This window comes from Rhinopithecus bieti, unplaced genomic scaffold (genome assembly GCF_001698545.2).
Source record: "Rhinopithecus bieti isolate Rb0 unplaced genomic scaffold, ASM169854v2 scaffold_12478, whole genome shotgun sequence".
Lineage (NCBI taxonomy): Eukaryota > Metazoa > Chordata > Mammalia > Primates > Cercopithecidae > Rhinopithecus > Rhinopithecus bieti.
In genome coordinates this window covers 571,962-592,389 of record NW_016807367.1, presented here as the reverse complement: position 1 = coordinate 592,389, position 20,428 = coordinate 571,962, and the positions used below count along the sequence as shown (strand labels likewise).

At 44.1% G+C, this 20,428-nt stretch overlaps 1 protein-coding gene across 2 annotated transcripts in view; it reads left to right on the top strand.

Annotated features, from left to right (window-relative positions):
• REELD1 (reeler domain containing 1) overlaps nucleotides 1–10,926 on the top strand; it is a 16,005-nt gene extending 5,079 nt beyond the window's left edge. For both annotated transcript variants that reach the window (XM_017881496.1, XM_017881497.1), the window contains 5 exons: nucleotides 2,397–2,619; nucleotides 4,477–4,640; nucleotides 8,257–8,569; nucleotides 9,071–9,134; nucleotides 9,951–10,926. In XM_017881496.1, the coding sequence (XP_017736985.1) occupies nucleotides 2,397–2,619; nucleotides 4,477–4,640; nucleotides 8,257–8,569; nucleotides 9,071–9,134; nucleotides 9,951–10,559 (1,373 nt within the window). In that variant the 3' untranslated portion in view covers nucleotides 10,560–10,926. The remainder of the gene's footprint in view (nucleotides 1–2,396; nucleotides 2,620–4,476; nucleotides 4,641–8,256; nucleotides 8,570–9,070; nucleotides 9,135–9,950) is intronic.
• The last annotated feature ends 9,502 nt before the right edge of the window (nucleotides 10,927–20,428 follow it).

Sequence of the window (20,428 nt, the reverse complement as noted above, 5' to 3'; positions counted from 1 at the left end):
AGTAAAAGTCCCCTCTTTCGCCCAGGCTAAGGGGCAGGGGCGGGATTTCAGCTCCACGCAAGCTCCCCTCCCAGGTTCACGCCATTCTCCTGCCTCAGCCTCCCCAGTAGCTGACACTACAGGTGCCTGCCACCACACCTGGCTAATTTTTTTTTTTTTTTGTATTTTTTAGTAGAGATGGGATTTCAACGTGATAATCAGGGTGGTCTCGATCTCCTGACCTTGTGATCCGCCTGCCTCGGCCTCCCAAAATGCTGGGATTACAGGCATGAGCTACCGCGCCCAGCCACAGAGCTTGCTTTTAATGATTTCATGACAGTCCATTGTCTAGAGGTCACATGATTGATTTAACCAGTTTCTTATTTATGGGAATTTACTTTAAAAATTTTTTTTCATAAACAGTTTTGATGGACATCTTTATTCATATGTCTTTGCTTATCATATGCATCGGGATTGTTTTAGCTACAAGTATCAGAAAAAATGATTAACAGAAACTTGACGAGTAAAAACATTTAATTTTCTCTCTTAAGTCTGGAGGCACAGTTTCTGTATTGGGTGAAGCCATTCGATACATCATCGAGATCCTAAGATTTTTCCATTTTTCTGCTGTCATCAGCGAGTTGGGTTTTCATTCCTTTGACGTCACACAGTTTCAGGATGAGTGCCGTGGTTTTAGGCCTCACACTGGGATGACAGCTGGAATAAAGGCCTTACGTGAAAAGATTGATTCTTAGACATTAGCTGTTCTCTCAGCAGATTTGGCCTCATTGGCCAGAGTTCTGTCTGGTGAAGGGGAACTGAATCACCAACACTGGTTTCAGTCTAATCACGGTTCATCCCCTGGAGAAAAGGAGAAGCCTAACTTCCCTGAAGACAGGTGGTCTCCACTTGCCACATGAATGTAGCATCTGGGTTCTGTTAGCAGAACCATCTGTTCTGCTAGCAGGGAATAAGCAGACAATCGCTGTTGAGTATTGGACATCAGTGTTTGCCATATTTATTTGTTCAAGTTTGTCAGTGGGGAAAATTCTTAGCTGCAAAATTTCTAGATCAAAGAGTAATGATTTTTGGAGGGCATTTCTTTTATTGTGTTTATATACATGTATCATAAACTTTACCATTATAGCTGTATACAGCTCAGTGGCATCAAGTGCATTCACAATGTTGTACAGCCATCATCACTATCCATTTCCAGAACTTTTCCATCATCCCAGATGGACACTCTGTACTGGCCATCCTTCCCTGTGCCCAGCCCCAGCCAACTTTAAATCTTCTTTCTGTCTCTGTCAATCCGACTGCTCTGGGTGCCTCACAGAAGCGGAATCATGCAATATTTGTCATCTTCGGTCTGGCTTATTTTACTATGTTTTCGGGGCTAACTGATAAGGTAGCAGGTATCAGAGGGGTAAGTGCATTTTAAGTGTGGAAGATGTTGTCAGGTTACACCACAAAGAGTTGGATGGTTTATAGTCCCAGCACTAGTGAGTGAATGCCCTAGTTTTTCCATAGTCTTATCAAGACTGTTTACAACCACACATTTTAACATTTGCTAGTATGAAAGGTGTAAAATAGTATCTCATTTATAATTGCTTTAAAAACATTACTGAGCAGCTAGGTGTGGTGGCTCACACCTGTAATCCCAGCACTTTGGGAGGCTGGGGAGGGCAGATCACGAGGTCAAGAGATCGAGACCATCCTGGCCAACATGATGAAACCCCCGTCTCTACTAAAAATACAAAAATTATCTGGGCGTGGTGGCGCGTGCCTGTACTCCCAGCTACTTGAGAGGCTGAGGCAGGAGAATTGCTTGAACCCGGGAGGCAGAGGTTGTAGTGAGCTGGGATCGCGCCACTGCACTGCAGCCTGGCGACAGAACGAGACTCTGTCTCAAAAAAAAAAAAAAAAAATTATTACTAAGCTCGTTTTATTTTCTGTTTGTATCCTTTCATTATTTTGAGGGAGTCATCTTTTTATGGATTCACCATGACTCTGATTATTTGTCTGCTTTATGTCTTACAAATACTTTTCTTTGGAAAATAGTTTTTTTAATCATCTGTCCTAAGTTCACCTAAACTCATATTTTAAAAATATATAACACACTTTACTCATCTTTTCCTTTATGGCAGCTGGGTTTTGCTCAGAGAGGTATTTCTAAATCCAGTATTTATAAAAAGAAAAAAATGTTTCTAGTTATATTTTATTTCATTTTCGTATACCTTTGATCCAAATGGAATTTATTTTGGTGTGAAATAGGACTTCAACTTTTCCCCACCCCCAATGAATTGTTCACTTTCTAGGGGTTGATCTTAAACTTTTAGTTTTGAAAAAACCTGCATAAAATCACCAAATGGAACTAAGTCACACATGTTCATGTTGAATGGGTGTTTTTGTTGCAGTGACGGTGAGAAGCAGTCGTGATTTCATGGGATTTCTCCTTCAGGCTCGAAGAGTGTCTGATCATCAAATAGCTGGGACTTTTGTTTTCATTCCTCCTCATTCCAAACTGATGACTTGTTTTCAAGAGGCTGATGCAGTCACCCATTCTGACAAGTCCCTGAAGAGAAACCTGTCGTTCCTGTGGAAGGCCCCTGCCCAGCCTGTGGGGGACATTAAGTTCCTGTAAGAGAGTGAAGTGCTGTTTCTTAGAAACTGAGCCTTTTACTTTGAAGAGAGGGGAGATTCTCTTTGCCCTGCCTTCATATTCCCTCTCCCCCTCCTTATGTGGCCACCTTATAGCAAGGACAGGGTCACGGATGCTGCCTAAACTGGAGAGCCTATGCAGAGGGGAACTAAATAAAATGTTGCCCCCAAACTCATCCCTTCAGCACTATCCATATTATCTCCCTACCTCCCCAGGCACAGGTAAATCTTGGCCAACCTCTCCAGGAATTTCTGAACAGAGGACAGAAGGGCTGGCGGTGGGAAGGCAGGAGAGAGCCAAGAAAGAGACAGGCAGATGGACAAATGGACACATCCCTGGGCCCAGGAAAAGCCTCTTGAGGCTCTGTGCCTTGGCTTGTTGTCTATAAATGGGCATAACCACAGCACCTCCCTCAGAGGGTTGTGTATGGATGAGAGAGCCTATGTTTGCTCAGAACAGTTCCTGGCAGCAGTAAGCACTTTAAAAGCGTCATTACTACTCAAAATGCGGTACTTGTTTTGTCATTCTTTTCAGACACTTGCATTTACCAAGAAAGATAATTTTTTTCTTTCAGGAAAAGGTGTGTGTTTCTGTTTCTTTTCCCTACACCCTCCTAAATATGAAGGAGATTGCGTCTGCAGGTGGAGGTCATCCAGGGCATGTGCTTACCTCCAGGACTCCCCTCTGCTCTGGGGAGCAGTGGGAGAGGAGGTTGGTGGCCCCAGCCTGTGGTGTCCCTTCTCCTCCACTTCCTGGTGGCACAGGGCAGCAGACAGGACAGTAAGAAGGGAAACACGTGCCTTAGGATTTTTCCTCTTTGGAAGGCCCAGGGCCTGCTTACCCATGGGTGTGCCCAGCTTCTGCCCTTGGCTTTGGTTCTTATGTAGTACAGAGGGTGTCTGACACTTGAAGTCCTTAAACCTATACAGTCACCTTTCTTTCTCAAAGCACCTCCATTCCTATTTTTGGATTTACCATCATAGCTGCTGCGTGCCGCATAGCAAGTAGTGTAGAAGCTATGATCTCCATTTGACAGAAAAAAACGAGCTAAGTCACTTGATGAGATGCCTGTCCTAAGTCGCCCTGTGATCTCCCACCTCTGGGAACCCTCGCGCACAATAACGTCCGCCAAGTCTGGAAACCGCATGTTGGGGCCCTGAACTATGACTCTCACTAAGTCTCGAGCCTCTGGGTGACCTCGGCCAAATTAATCGCCTTGTTATGACTGCCTCCTGAATACTTAAAGTGGGAAAAATGATGCTTGCCAGTAATCCCTCCTTTACTGAAATATTTGGAAGAACAAATGGCATAATGTTTGTGAAACTGATTTTTTACTGAAGAATTATTTTTCAAAAAATTGTTTAGAATATTAAGGATTTGTCTCTAATTTCCAATAGAATCTACAATGACAATAGACATGTATAATTATACAACAGAATTATGAGATCTTCAAATCATGATGTAATAACAGTATATCAGGAATGGCTAATAATAACATTGACAATAAAACCTTTTATTGGAGTCTAAAGAGTTTAAGGAGAAACTTTTTAGTTAAAATGAGATTTTAATGACTGTATTTATTCAAGAGGACCATTGATTTGTTCATATCCTTTCCTATTATAATTATTTGCAACTGTGGGGTTTTTGTTTTTAAAAAGAATGAAGTCACTCTTCATTCTTGAAGTAATAACATGATCTCTCTCTCATTCTTCTATTTATTTAGTTTTGTTCCTGTTTATCTGTTAGTGTGTTCTCTCTTTTCTATGAGGCTGGCCTGAGTTATTATTTAAAGGAAACTAAATCCGTGAACCACTCTGCACTTTCTCTTTCCACAGTTTATCAGTAGTCCAGTCATATTTCGTTTACTGGGCAAGGATTGAATCATCTGTTGTGTCTCAACAGACACATAGCAGCGCCCATTCTGACGACCGCATGGAGCCCAGATTACTGATGCCAACCCTTCACCAGAGGCTGGGCGATGTTGAAAGAGCTGCCCCAGGTACAGCTTGCCATTGTATTTGCCAGGCTGGTTGTCATCATTATTTTTACAGTTATCTATTTTCACTTAAAAGTTACTACTGCCAGTTTCCTGTCCCTGCAAAACAAGTAATAAACACCTGCCGTGGCCAACTGCAGCAGTTCCTGGGGATGTGATAACGCAGCAGTGAGAGGGAGGGAATGCTTGCAGTTGCTTTGTTTGTTGCAGCAAACACACTTTGGCTCAACCTAACACATTAAGTCAGGCCCCGGGGTGGACAGTGAGAGCTGTGCTGCAATACCAAAAAACAGCATACACCTCTTCCCCCACATTTACTAGTCCTCACAATATTTCCGCTGTTTTCCTTAGTCCCCTGAAGCTACACAGGGAGCACAAAAAAGAAATGAGCTTTTCTTCGTCTTTTCTCATAAAACGCATCCAGTTTTATTGTTAACTTTTCACGGTAGGTAGATGGCTCTTTGCAACCTGGGTTGGAGAACAGAATCAGGAATCACTGTTTCAATGGGAAGGGATTTTTCCTTGCTCACTACATGGCTTTATATTCCATTAGTCCATGAACTCCTGAAAAAAGAAAAGGAAAAAACAAAACAAAGGAAAACCTCTAGCCAGCTAGAGGATGTTTGACCTACCTGAAAATCCCTGGTGGTATGGAACTCCTTTTTATTGCTTATTTCTAGTTAAGTTCTATGAACACAAGCACTCGTAAAAGCATCCAGGCACATGCACGCCAGACTCTACCCTTAATCCATTCGTTCTCCTCTTCCTTTATTCTTTGCTAATATTTTAAGGCCAGAATCCAGTCAGAATCCCTGCCTCTTCTCAGTCGAGCAGACCCAGGTACAGAGACAGTGGGGACCACCCTCCATACTCTGTCTTTGTCCCCAAACCTTTGTCTTCTCCCATTACCCAGCACAGCTCCTCCAACCTTTCCACCAAGACACTCCTAAAAGCAGAGTAAAGATCTCAGAGCCTGAGAGTGTGGCCTGGAGAAGACCCTGCACCCCTGACATATGTTTGAAATCTCATGTTTTATTTTATGAATGATGCAAATGTCATGTTTTAATCCCAAGTATAACCACGTTTGTTTGAACATGAATATGAATAAAACTGAAGTTTCAGGAAGAAGTGTCATGTGGAGCCTTGGGCCTTTCTATGCCTGACTCTGCTGGAAACCTTGCCTGCTAGGGGCCACAGCTTCCAGCCCAAGCAGTTTACAGGGTAACTCCTCATTACATTGCCCACATTCCTTTCCTTCTGGCCCCAGCCTGTCTTCCCCATTCATTCCAGTACCCAAACCCTAGTGATTCCCAAAGGAAAAAGAAACGTGTATGTATGCATGTGTGTGCATGTGTGTATGTATGTGTGTGTGCGTGTGTGTGTGTGTGTGTATGCATGTGTGTGTGTGTGTGTATGTATCCTGGGAAGTTTATCTTTGTACAGTTAAGAAATCTATTCACCTTATTTCATCTAATAAAGTGAAATAGATTTCTTAACTGTACAAAGGATTCAGTAGGCAAGTATAAATTATAAATTTTCAAAATTGGGAAAGTAGTGTATTGTGTATCTGAAACTTATCTCCCAATAGACCAAGACACTTTGGGTCCTCCTCCACCCCATTAGGTATGGTCTACTTTTATATTTTAGTCCCTTCCCTTCTGATACTTCCTCAAACTGGACTGTTCCACATGACAGTTCTCTGCATCTTTCAAGGTACAGTTCAAATATCTCCTTTGTGAAACTTTTCCTGATATTTCTTGGTAGGCAAGTGTCTTAGTCTATTCCAGCTGCTATAATAAAACATCCTAGACTGAATAATTTATAAACAATAGAAACGTATTGCCTACATTCTGGAGGTTGGGAAGTCCAAGATGAAGGCACCAACAGATTAAGTGTCTGGTGAGGGAGGGATGATCTGTGCCTCAACAATGGCACGTTCTTGCTGTGTCTTCACATGGTGGAAGGGCTGAACAAGCCCCCTCAGTCCCCTTTTATAAGGCTACTAATCCCATTCATGAGGGCTCCACCCTCATGACCTAAGCACCTGCTAAAAACCCCACCTCTTTACACTATTGCATTGGGGGTTTGATGGTTTGATTTCAACATGTGAATTTTGAGGGGGACACATTAAGACCATAGTTGCAAGTATAATTGCTTCCTTAGCTCTGGTATTAATTGATTAATTAATTGATTAATTAATTTTGAGACACAGTCTCTCTCTGTTACCCAGGCTGGAGTGCAGTGGTGCAGTCTCAGCTCACTGCAACCTCCACCTCTTGGGTTCAAACGATTCTCCTGCCTCAGCCTCCCAAGTAGCTTGTAATTACAGGCATGCGCCACTGCATCCTGCTAACTTTGGTAGTTTTAGTAGAGAGACAGTTTCTCCATGTTGACCAGGCTGGTCTTGAACTCCTGACCTTAGGTGATCTACTTGCCATGGCCTGCCAAAGTGCTGGGATTACAGGCGTGAGCGTCCGGCCTCTTGTATTAATTTAGGTAGTTTGACATGTAAGGGTGTCTCTTCCCAGTTTTGAGTTCAGGGATACCAATTACAAGTCTGCATTGTGTTTGCATCTCCAACAACTCTAACAATGCCCAGCACACAGTGGGTCTGCAGGAAATATCCAAATGCTCTTAGAGTTCAAGAAGGAATTTGAAACTATCAGTTTGCCATGTTTTGTATGTCTGGGTTAGGCTGCTTTGTTCTTCACTTCAACGTTTTGAGTGTTAAAAACATTGGAGCAAAGGGGTACCTCCTTCACCCCCATGAAAGAACCTGGAGCCCTTGCCAGAGAAACTTCTGCCAACACTGTTTTGGTCAATGCCATCATGTCATCCTCATCATCATTGTGGTAAACCCTCTGTGCATGTTGCCTGTGCCTGTGTGCCAGGCACCTGCTTCACGTTTCCCCATCAATGAGTTCATGTCAACCCCTCAGCAATTCTATGCTGGCCTCATTTTGCAAATGAAGAAATTAATGCTCTGGGAGGACTTCCCCAAAGCCAGGAATTAGTGGAGGACTGAACCCAGACAAGAGTCTGACTCTACAACCTGCACTTGCTTGCTTGCTGCTCCGTGTGAAGCTCTTTCTCATGCTCTGGGCTGTCAGGTTAGCCAGTCACAAATGGGAAATGAGATTGTGGAGGGCAGTGGAGGGCAGTGATCTTGTCTCTGCTCATAGCAGATGTTCAAGTTATTATCACCAGGGAAAGAAACTTTGAGTGTTAATAATAGAGCAAGAAAGATCTAGGGCTTTGAAAAGTCTGATTTGTGGGATTCCGCTCTTTTTTCTAGCTAGAAGCAGTTTTTGGCAGAGGTGAAATAAATACAGTGGTCACAGTGCGTTCTGCATTCCCTGAATGGTGGCTGTTAAGAAGGTACAAGCCCAGACAGGCCAGGGACTCACTCTAAAAAGATATAAGCCCTTGCGTGGTCAGGGGCTTGTGTGATCAGGCAGGTCATCTGTATGCTGACACTTTTAAGTGCCTTACACTTAATGGTCTCTCCTTGAGGAACATTAGAGTCACTGCTGTTTACCCCCGATCATAGCTGTTTGTACCAATCGATACGGGGAAAATGCTCTCACTCTCTCTGCACTGTCTTTGGACCTCTGCTTAGCTCCCAGGGCCCCCATCACTCTTCCACAGAAGCACACACATGTCTTTGCTGTTACCCTTCCTGGAGCTGCAGAGGAGGACAACCTAGATCCTGTTCCTGCCAGTATTTGGGTGACAAAGTTTCCTGGGGGTGCAGAGACTCTGTCCCAACCATCTTCACACACAGCCACTGAAGGCAGCATCGACCAGCAACCCAGCATGGACAGCAATCCGACTCTAGAGCCGTCCCTGGAGGTCCACAGGCTGGAGAGGCTCGTGGCCCTCAAGAGAGTCTCCTCAGAGAGCTTTGCTTCCAGACTTAGCATCCATCACAGGTAAGGGTGATGGGTGGGCCATTCAGGACAGGTGATGGGACTAGGCTGAACACTGGAGTGCATCATTTGGAGTCTGACAAAGAAGATCTCAGCCATATTTATTCTTAAGTGTGTGTAAAACCCAGGATGTAGCAGGGCCACTGGTCTGAAGGACTGGGTATGATAATTACCCAGGGAAATTATTCTCTTGGATGGGGTGAGATCTATGAGATGCTGTTATAAATAAAACAAAACTTTAAAAGCGACTTTTTATATTTTAAATATAATAACAATATGGAAATGTATATTTTATATAAAATAATAAGCGATAGCATTTGGTGAGTTCTTTGCCGCCATTCTCACTCATCTCTCCCCTTCCTCTTCTCTGTGGTTCCCAACTCCAAACTCAAAAGTTTTTCAAGTGGATCTGATGCCATCTGCATACACAACAATGGTAGGAAACATTGCTTTTTGGTCCAAAACTTAATGACCTGTTTTCAGCCCTTCCATTCTTCCCTTTAGAACTCAGGATGATCCCAGCTTTGATTCACTGGAAACTTGCCTGTCCTCAGTTGGGGGTGAACAGGTAAGAACCTAAACTGTGAAGAGGGCTTGCGACTGATGTTTTGATCCTAGACTGGCCAGTTTCAGGCTGGGAAATCAGAGCTATTAGACTGGAAGCTAAAGTCAGAGAGAAGAAGGCAAAGTATAATATACACACAGTGTCTTTCTACTAATCAATACCTTTCCATTATATGCAGTGTCTCTGAAGTGATCGGCAATTGTAGAAATCGATGTTTTCATGATTTGTCTTCTCACTTAGCCATAGTTAATAGTTACTCTCTTCTCTCCTCCTCCATCCCTCCTTCATAACACTGACCTCAGAGCGCCATGTATGGTCCCAGAAGTTAGATCAATGGGCAATATAAAATATAAATGCCCACTGATTTACTATTCCTTTGAAGTCTTAGAAGGAACACAAAATAAAACATAGTGTAATATTCTTACTTACATTTATCAGAACCTACAGTGAGGTTAAATGGTCCCTCTTGCATGGGTCCTATCATAAAAAGACGCACTAGAAGCTTTCAGCCATAGAAGATGATGCAATCACCCATTGATATTTTGGTTTGGAAGCCTCTTAAAGGATCCTTAGCTTGTTCTTGTAACTGGCTTCCTTGTTCTCTGTGGGGTTTCCATTAGCCACCCCATCCCCATCAATAACAAGTGCATTTGTATCTAGTTGGGCATTTTGCTTTGAGCTCCTTTAGTAGCAAAAAAGAGATTGGGTTTTCAGCTGCTGCCTGGGAGTATTTAAGGAACCCCAGTTAGTTACAAAGTTCAGTGGCAGCTTAGGAGGAGGACCAGTACCTTTGACTCTTTTTTCCCTTTGTTTTTCTAGGACAAGATGAAGGCCTCTAACAGGACCGTGACACAGCCTCCTCGGTACACCTTCCAGCTTACCCGTCCCGGGCGCCTCTGGTCCTCTGAAACTTTCACAGGGAATGGGGCGGGGGCAAGCAACCCAACCCCTGTCCTCCAGACCTCTGGCACTTCTGGGCTACCTGCTACTGGTGACCAGTCAGAGGCATCCAGGGCCTCTGCCAGCTTCTTACCTCAGTCAAAGCACGAGGAGCTCAGAGCAGGGAAGGGAGATGGAGAGGGTGGAGTGGGATACCCTCAGCAGACCAACTCACGGCCTGACGCCGGGCAAGAGGGGGCCCAGGCCCCTCTGGGGATCCAGCTCAGAACTCCGCAGCTGGGAGTTCTGCTTTGCCTGTCAGCCATCCTGGGCATGGCCCTGGCTGCTGGCCTTCGCTACCTGCACACCCAGTATTGCCACCAGCGGACAGAAGCGTCCTTCAGCGAGCCCTCTTCAGATGCTGTTGCCAGGAGCGACAGTGGTGAGACTGTGCACATCAGGAAGATTGGGGAGAATAGTTTTGTTTTGGTTCAAGCAGACTACAACTGGATCACTCCTTCTGTGGGTAGCAAGAAAACAGTCCTCTGAGAAGACCATCACCCCAGACATCTCAGTCGCCCTCCTTGGGCCCTGGAGAGTGTCCCAGACAGAGCAGACCTAATGAGAATACCTGATGAAGACAGGGACTCATTGTGCCTCTGTCAATGTGCAGTTCATGGAGGAAGCCAGGAGAGGACAGTTTCATCAACAGAGGGAGTTATTTCTGAGCTTTGTTGTCTTAACATCTGTAATTGAGCTTCCTTTTTTTTTTTTTTTTTGCAATTAGACGTTCTGTTTGAAGACTTAAACTCAACACAATGAATATTGTATAACCTGCTCATTAACTAGACCCCTGTGGCCGCTAAGCTTCCTCTGTTGCCTTAAGGAAGCCGTAGAAATAGAAATACTGTCCCTCCTTAGTGTCTCAGCCTCATCTCTTCTAACTATTTGGGGAAAAAAGTAATGTTGGGTTTGTGTCTCCTGCAAGAAAAAGAACTGCAGCTCTCACTTTGCCTTCCTAAACCACCCCCAAATAAGTTTTCTTTTCAAAACTAGAATTCAACTACTTGCTAGAGTTCTGATTGGGATGGCTAGGTGAATGCAAGGGTGTTTGGTCTTCTGGGCAACTCAGCAGCCTGGCAAATCGCTATGGAAATTGATCCAAAGTCAGGAAAGTTTTTGAGAGCTTGATTGAACACATCTTTAGGAAAACATATACATGCAACACAAGGCCATAAACATCAGAGCGGGGTAAGCGAGCCTCTTCATCAGGTGTAAATGGATCTGAGACCTCCCATCCATTTACACTTGATGGAAAGATTCGTGTATTCCAGCAGCTAGCAGACATATTGCCTTTTGCCAGAGGTCAGGCTGGAAAACGTTATTATACCAGCACAGTTTGAAGAACAGTCTTTACTTGTCTTTTCAGGGAATATCAGGCAGAAAGCTTCATGGACGAAGGTCATCTATCTGATCTCATAACCTTATGAAGATTGCTTTGATTTAACAGTGGCTCCACAGATACTATCTGAGGTCAAAACAACAGATCTGAATGTAACTCTTAAATATGCTCACCTAATATAGCACATTGGAATTAGCTGCCTTTCAGAGTGAAACCTATTATAGAGTCACCATTCATTTTAATGCAGAAACAAAAATCACTACAAATTCAGAAAGGATATTTGTTTATTGAACACCTAATTCATACAGGAACTGTGCTAAGAAGTTTGCGTATATCTTCACTTTTAACCCTCACAAAAATTTAATGAGGAATAAGTGCAGTAACTTTCCAAGGAGAATGAAGCTTTCCTTACATCTCAATTTAACAATTTTTAAATATTGGGTGTTCAGGAAAGAGACAGCTCCTGCTTTTTCCATACCTCCCTTTAGCTCATTGGTCATCAATTCCAAGACTGTCTCCTCCTGGAACAGAGCTAGATAGCTCTGTTCCCTGGCTTCAGTCATTAGATGCATGGAGACCTAGGTAATTTGTGCATTCACAAATGAAAGTGTTCTAGGAATGCTATGGAAAGAAAGAAATGTACTGTACTTTAATAAGGCCACAGATATCCCTTCTGCATGCCTAGGAATGCCCTCTAAAAGATGTCCTCCCCGAGAAGCAAACAAGGGACCCCATTAGTGGAGAGCTCTCATCTGGCCACATCACATCAGAGCCAGATGCATCATGTATGCAACACTTTTTAGATCTTTTCTGTCTAAGAGAGAATTTTTCCTATGTAAACAGACTGTTTTGCTTATCTGTTGATGTGAACAGATTACCTCCAAGCTTAGTAGTTGAAAATAAAATCACCACCACCATCATTTATCATCTTTCACGATTCTGGGGTTGCCTGGGCTCAGTTGGTCAGTTCTTCTGCTTTTGATGTTATTGAATGGGATGGGACAGCCTAGTTGACTCCCTCACATGGCTTGCAGTTGGTGTTGGCTGCCAGCTAAGGGCCCAAATGGGGCTGCTGAAGAATGTGGGAAGCAATATGGTTCTGTTCTTTGTGTCTTCTTATGCCATATGGTGGCTGAGTTCCAAGAGGAAGTGTGCCAAGCACACAAAACCAAAGACTGCATGTCTCTTAAGACCTAACCTTGGAAGTGGTCATAGTGAGTCACACCAACTCTCATTATTCAAAAGGAAGGGCAATAGATTTCACTTTTTGATGGGAGAAGTGACAGAGGATTTGCAGCCATCTTTAATTCACTTTCCCTTCTGCTTAGACTGCTGACCTGCCATGGGGGGATTGCGTGAGACTTGAAGAGATGCCATTCATCCCTGGGAGAAGAGGGAGGTGAGAGGAGTCTCCAGATTTCAGGATCAGGTATTTTCTCTTCTCCGGTTGGACTTCTAGCTTACACAAAACAGTAAAGTGATGCAGAAGGGTTAGCCAGATCTCTGAGCCTCCTCTTCCTCATCAGAGAAAAGAACATCACAAAATCATTCAGCTCTTTTGGTTGATATAAAGATTGAATGCATACACAATATTTAGCTATCTGTAACCAAACTGACATGCCATTGTCATTAGTGTTATCCTGAAGCTGCAACATTGTCTTTACGTGTAGTCCATTTAGAGAAATTCTGTGATCAGGAAAAAAAAAGTCACTTTGTTTCTATGACAAATTCTCCTTTTTTTTTTTTTGAGATGGAGTTTTGCTCTGTCACCAGGCTGGAGTGCAGTGGTGCGACCTCAGCTCACTGCAACCTCTGCCTCCTGTGTTCACGCGATTCTCTTGCCTCAGCCTCCTAAGTAGCTGGGACTACAGGCACACACCACCGCATCCAGCTAATTTTTGTATTTTTAGTACAGACAGGGTTTCACCATGTTGACCAAGATGGTCTTTATCTCTTGACCTTGTTATCCATCCACCTCAGCCTCCCAAAGTGCTGGGATTACAGGCGTGAGCCACTGCACTCGGCTGACAACTTCTCTTGAAGCAACCTTCCCACCTCACTTCCCTGGCTCAGCCACTTGAAGTCCACATGAGTTGTCATGGCAGTCATTGGCTACAATTCCTACCATGTATCAGATATTTTTTTGCTGCAACATTCTGACTAGACTCTTTTTTGGCCAGGGCAGCTGGAGTCCATAGGCCTATACTCAAACTACATAAGTGATCGCGAAGGTCCTCTAAGCTTCACAGAAGCCCCAGAGGGGAATGAGTAGGAAGTGTTAGCCTACTTGAAGGCTCTTACTAAAGCGCAAAGCCATTAAAAAGTTAAAAAAAAAAAAAAAAAAAAAAAAAAAAAAAAGGAGAAAGACTCCAAATACAAACATCTTAAATAGCTTTTTTCATTTGTGAAACAGCTACAAAATTGCTATTCCAACCTCTTCTTGAGAGGAAAGGATGGTTGATGGGTAACACACATTTGAGAAAATGATGGAATTGCTGAAAATTGCTGAAAACTCTTTATATTTTAAACAAATGCTTTTGTGTCTGTTGTGTAATTTAATTAACTATACACCATGGGGTAGGGTAGCCTTAAATCTTTTTACATAGAGACCATTTCTGATATTTCCAATTAATTTTTTTCTCATGATACAATTTTGGTTAAACTACAACTTAATGTTTGACTGTAGGTTGTCTTGGCTGTCCCACTGTTGAGGCTCTCTGCATGAAATATTGCTGTTAACACTGTAGCTGTTTGGTTTCCTTTAAAAAAAAAAAAAAGAAAAATTCTGATTAGAAAAAAAAAAAAAAAAAAGGTCAGCAAGCCAGTACATATTTAGACATGTGTCACACTTTATTTGCAAGTTATCTGGAAGGGCTGGGCCAATTTTATGAATAAATTTCAAGAAATTTCAAGTGACGGCTATGTCCTCTCCCTGTCTCAGACTTCTGATATGAATCAGTGATCCTAGCCTTTCTGGGACACAGACTGTGTGTTCTGATTTCATTTCACTCCAGCCTGTCCCTCTTCTAAAAGTGGCAAGAAACTTCTTTTATTCAAGTGAAGTTAATTTGCGTTAATTTGTTTTATTAAACTTGAGAACTTCTGCAGACTTACAGTGTTCTGAGCGCTCTGCTCCATCTACCCTGGCATGGTGCAAAACCGGGGGTGGTCATCTCTGGCTCCCGGTTTATCATATCAGGATGGCATTTGTGACAAAAGGAAGACTAGCATTTTGTTTGTTTGTTTTGCTCTTTAAATGCAAAAAGAAAATGGGAGCGTTTTGAGACTCCTGTTCTACCCATGACGATTGAGGCCACAAGGACAACTATAGCCTGTCAGATGTTTTCCAGAGATTTTTTGCTTTCAAAACATAAATCAGTTCATGTCACTGTCTCTGAATTCCCTAATGGTTTTCCATCTCTCTCAGAATAAAATATGGACATCTGATTGGGCTGACTATGTCCTGCGAGAGCTGGCCCTCTGACATTGCCCTCTTCCTGCTTGTTCACTGTGCTGCTCTGAGCCCTCCAGGAAGCTCTGTGCAGTTCCCTTGCTCTCCTGTTGTCTGGAACGCTGTTCCCCCAGGCACCCAGCCTTCGGAACTTTCTTCCAGTGCTGCCTCAGCAGAGAGCCTTCTCCTGACCATTGCAACCTCTAATCAACCTAGGCTTCTACACTGTATAATAATATTGATAGCACTTATAACCACTTGAGCCATATATTTATCTGTATTTATTTTCTGCCTTCCCCAGACACAGATCCTTCATAAAGACAAGGACTTTGTTTTGTTCACTGCTATATTCCTAGTACATAACTTCGAGTCCACTATTCCTAGGACGTAGTAAGTAATCAGTAGATACGTGTTACATTTTTAAGTGAAAAGTTCAATACCCATGTTACTATCACCAGCTCTTAGTGTAGATTAAAGTTGAATATATGGCACCTTGAGTAGCTCCAGAGCACTTGGGAATCAGGCAATGTAAGTTTCCCTCCTAGAGGTGAATTTAAAAGAGTCTATGGGTGACCATCCTCAGTGCAGGAAATGCTCTTATGTCTCAGATCCAAGGCTCCCGGGAGTTCTCGGCAGGGAAGAACCAAGAGTAGACTTCCCTCTCGATCTGCGCTGGGGCAGAAGGAAGGCTGAGCGGAGTCTTTCCAACTCCGAAGCTCACCATGGGCAGCTTTTCTTCAGGTCACATCATCTGTCACAGGGTTTCTCAGCCTCCATGCTGTCACCATCTGGGACTGGATATTGCTTATTTTGGGGGACTGTCCTGTGCATTGTAGGATGTTTAGTAGCATCCCTGGCCTCTACTCAATGCCATTAGCTCCCTCCTCCCCAGTTGTAAAACCAAAAATGTCTCCAGACATTGACAAATGTCCCCTGGAGGGCAAAATTACCCCTGTTGGGGAACCATTGGTCTAGAACATAAGGCATGTGACTATAGGCCCCAAGCTGAAGTGGCATTTCCCACATGATTTCCACACCCAGGGATGAAGTGGGCAGTACTGAGATGGAGAACTATAGAGTTTACAAATTGGAGTGCCTTTACAGGTCTTCTGACTCAGTGGTTTTTAAAAACCAAGTCAGTAAACCAGTAAAAGATAAATGCTTTAGGGGAGGTTTGGGGATATCTTCCCCTCCTGTTTCCTTCTCCCAGCCTCCCTTTTGCCCATTGCCTCAGAAACTCAGGGCTCCAACAAACAGGGATTGAAACCCATGAACAATGCCTTCTTCAGATGAGGAGAACAAGGCCACGGAGAGGTCAGTCCAACAACAAGTAAGTCTAGGGGAGTCCTCAGATTCCTCTGACCCACCCTGACTTCCAAATCTGCTTTTCCTTCCACCATACTTGGCAGCTCATTTATTCTCTTGGATCATGTTAGGTATTGTAAATATTTCAACAGATCCAGAGAGAGCCAAGAATCAAGCAGAAAAATGGCCTGGAATGATTACTCTACAGCCGCCCTGGGAATGAGGAGGATGATAGGACACTGGGGACTGGTCAGTCATACTGAGTGAGGCCTGGGCATGACCTGCCAGGCTGTGACAGGGCCCCAGCAGTGGGCCAAAGGGAGGAGAGACAGCAAGGGAGGGAGGGGCAGTCATTATCCCAGGTAGGAGCCCACCACAGCAAGAAGATGTTTCTCATTGGTTTACAGCCACCATTTTGAACTCACTGCCTTCCTTGCTGTGGGCTCTGCATTTTCCTTCCTTCAAATGGCATCTTGGGAGCATCTTCCCCCCTCACCTGATGATAGATGGCTTCTGCAAAGTGTTTTGTTGGTTTATATAGGAAAGAGGGTGCCTGGAAGTACATTCCATTGGATATTAAAGATTGTATTTCCCTGATTTATTGTCAAGCTATGCAGGATTGTCTGAGAGGCAAGGAACCAATGGGGATATCCATTTTGACTAATGATTAATTATTATATCGAAAGTGATATTTTGCTATCAACCGATAGGCAGGAAAAGTAGACTAGAGCTTGCTAGGTTAGCACCATGGGTCACAGATGTTGCCTCTGCATTTTCAGATTATATTATCCATTACAGGCGGCACCTTCTCATTTAAAAACATAATTTGTTGTTCTCCCAGACGAAAAAAAAAGCTGACATTTCACATGCAAGCCAAAGATTAGAATCACTGCATAGGGCCGCATATGGAAGTACATTAGGATGTGGTGTCCCTGAATCAAGGACACCAGGCAGCCAGTGCTGGGAGAGATGTAGAAGGCAGTGACTTCTGATCTTTATTATGCAAATGTGCGGTCCCCGAGCCAGGCTGTTTAACCTCATCAGGGAAATGTCACTGATCATTTCAAGCTCCAAATGTAGCACAAGCATTAGTACTAGTATGTTATTATTGTTATTATTATGATTTGGCGGGCATATGGAAGCCCAAGCCCTCTGATTTAAGCTCAGTCCCTACTTGCTCAGACCCTCTGGGATTGGACATAAACTCCTCTTGATATTAAACAAACAAATGTTTTTTTCTTTCTCTTTGTAATGCTTGTTGGTGAAACACTTTGCAGGCCTGGTTGTCTGCCAAACATGGGTGAGGATGGTGAGAGCTTCATGAAATGCAATCTCTACCCCAGAGGCTTAGTGACAGGGTGCCTTCTCTCTCCTCCAGGACTCTATGCCCCAGTGGCAGACACATCTAGAGAAAGCATAAAGAATGGAGTAGAGGCAGGAGAAAGGATGGATCGGGGAGTAGAAATGGTAAGGAGGATTGAAAAGAGAGATGCTGCATGGGCTTAGAAGGGGAAAGTTCCCTTATTCCCACTTGTGGGTCATTGCTCTCTCAGAGCCACAAAGGAAACTGAGGAGCTGTCGAACAGGCAACAGAGAAGAAATTAAAACGAGATGGGGGAAAGTCAAAGACAGCTGATTCGTGGCCCAGGGTGGTTGAAAGCACAGGCTGAGCATCTTTGAAATCCAGATCGCTAGACCTCAGTTGGCAAGGTCCGACTTTTAGAAGAAATTAAGTAAATAAAAGTGAAACATTAAGCTGTAGTGACATTCTAGAGGAAACAAAAAGCAAGCAGTTCACATCCCCTTTTCCTCCATCAGCCTGGAACTAGGGGAAAGGTCCAGCTCTAATAAGTTACCCAGGAGGGAGATTGGTCATTGCACAACTGGAAAGACTAGAAGCTTCTCCAGAGACCCTCAGAGTCCTTCTCATCTAGCCCCAAATCCTCTTCATATAAACACTGATATTGGGATCCCAGTCCAAGTGAATCAGTTTTTGTGAGTGGAATCAACATCCCTATTTTTTAAGGCTTTCCAGGAGATTCGAAAGTGCAGCCAGGGCTGAGGCTGCAGCTCTGGATGCTGATGAGCAGGAACTCCACAAGGGCCGGAATTCTTGAATGTTTATTTTCTGCTGCATACCCCAGCATCTAGCACAGAATCTGGCTCATAGGAGAAATGGAATATAGATTTACTAAATGAAAGGGCAATGGGGGAAACAAGGCATTTCTGTAACAGATAAAAGTATGAGCACTTTGGGAGGCCGAGGTGGGCAGATCACCTGAGGTCAGGAGTTCAAGACCACCCTGACCAATAAAGTGAAACCCCGTCTCTACTAAAAATATAAAAATTAGCCAGGCATGGTGGTACGTGCCTATAGTCCCAGCTACTCAGGAGGCTGAGGCAGGAGAATTGCTTGAACCTGGGATGCGGAGGTTGCAGTGAGCCAAGATTGTGCCACAGCACTCAAGCCTGGGTGACAGAGCAAGATTCTGTCTCAAAAAACAAACAAACAAAAAACAAAAACCAAAAAGAAGTCTGTATATAATTAGGCCATTCAAGGCATCTGTGGAGGAGGTCACCTCCCAGAGCCCTGCTGCCAGTCACTTTTGTCCCTCATTGTTCTGGCAGTGGTAGACACACAACATGTTCCCAGCTCTTCCTGGGTGTAAAGGGGAAGTTGTATCTACGGACCCAGCAATTGTCTACAGAGAGTGGCCTCAGGGAGGCAGAATGATTCCCCTTCCATGGGCAGGGCTTCCTGAAGGCCTCCTTTGTGTCCTGGAGGAAACCCCTTTGTCCTGTCTCCATCCTTCTCTGGCACTGGTCAACACTGACTTGGAGAGGTTGAACATCAAGAAATGAAACCGTCAAAAGGGAGGGCTTAGGCTGAAAGGACAAAACTAAACACGTGCTAAGCTGGAGACTCAACTGGATCCTGAATGAATTGGGATCACTCAGGGAAATGTTGATTGAGCACACACCAAGGGACCAGATTTGCATTGGAGGTTGAGGAGACAAAGGGAAGTAAGGCTAGGACCCTGCCTCTAAAGAGTGGGCCAGTGGCAGGGTGGCAAAATCATCCAATGTCAAAGGGAAGTAAGGCTGGGACCCTGCCTCTATCGAGTGGGCCAGTGGCAGGGTGGCAAAATCATCCGATGTCAAGGCTGGCCCTAGAATTGACACTAAGCCAAATGTTAGTCCAGACTCCCACCTCCACCCATCTCTTTCCTCTCTTCCAAGCATCAGAAGTCCTTTATCCAAAAAGGATCTGCTCTTAATGGAAGCCCAAGATGTAAATCCAACCAAAGCACGGTTACTCTGCATAGGAGGAAAGTCCTGTCCTCTCACCTGTTCTTTACCTGTCCCTCCATTATCCCCCCTCAAAAATGCTTTCCTTAAGCCTTTGGAGGCTGAGAACCCAGGCTGCATGCCTTTGCTCTGAATAACCTGGTATTTCTAGATTCAGGTTGTTTAGCTGACACTAAGTCAACAATGCTAGCACCAAGGAGGATCTAAATTTTCCTCCGCTGGCTTCCTGAGATAGACGGTGTGACAGTATGGCCTTCAAAGGAGACGAGGCTTAAGCCATCAGTTTTTACCATCTGCATGGAGCCAGCTGTGGGTTGTTGTTCTTCTCCACCAGTGGCTGAGAAACAGTCAAGGCCCTTTCTGGTGGCCTTCTCTTCCTCCTTGCTCCTGCTCAGAGTCTGGTCAGTGATGAGTTTTGTGAAAATGAAGGATGTCCTTCTCCCAGAGTCAGGAGCCCTGTCCCTTTAGCTGATGGATGAGAGATGTCACATGAAGGAAAGCCGAAGAGGAACCCTGGGCGTGGACTTAGGTCACTGAGTTAGTTTGATGGAGACCTCAGTATCTCATTAGGACATAGTCTGAGAGCGGCTGACATCAACTGCCTTTCTTCTGTACCACTCAGTGTTGAGAGCTAGTAAAACAATGTATTTGGTTGGAGCTGTAGCCAGTCTGCCACCTCAGTCCCTACTGTGTACTCTAGCAAGAGCCCTTCAGCCAGATGCTCAGAGACCACTGGAGCAGTGTACTGTTAACTCACGTGAGACGGCGCTGTGTGTCTGCATAAAACCTTGAGCTAAGAGAGATGTTGGGATTTCATTGAGTGTGTCTCCTTGTTTCTAGTAAGCACCATGGCATAGGAAAAGAAAATATATGGGAGTAGGACAGGCCTTAATTCAAATCTTGACAGTGCTCCTGATGAACTCAACAACTCTTTTTCTTTTCTTTTTTNTT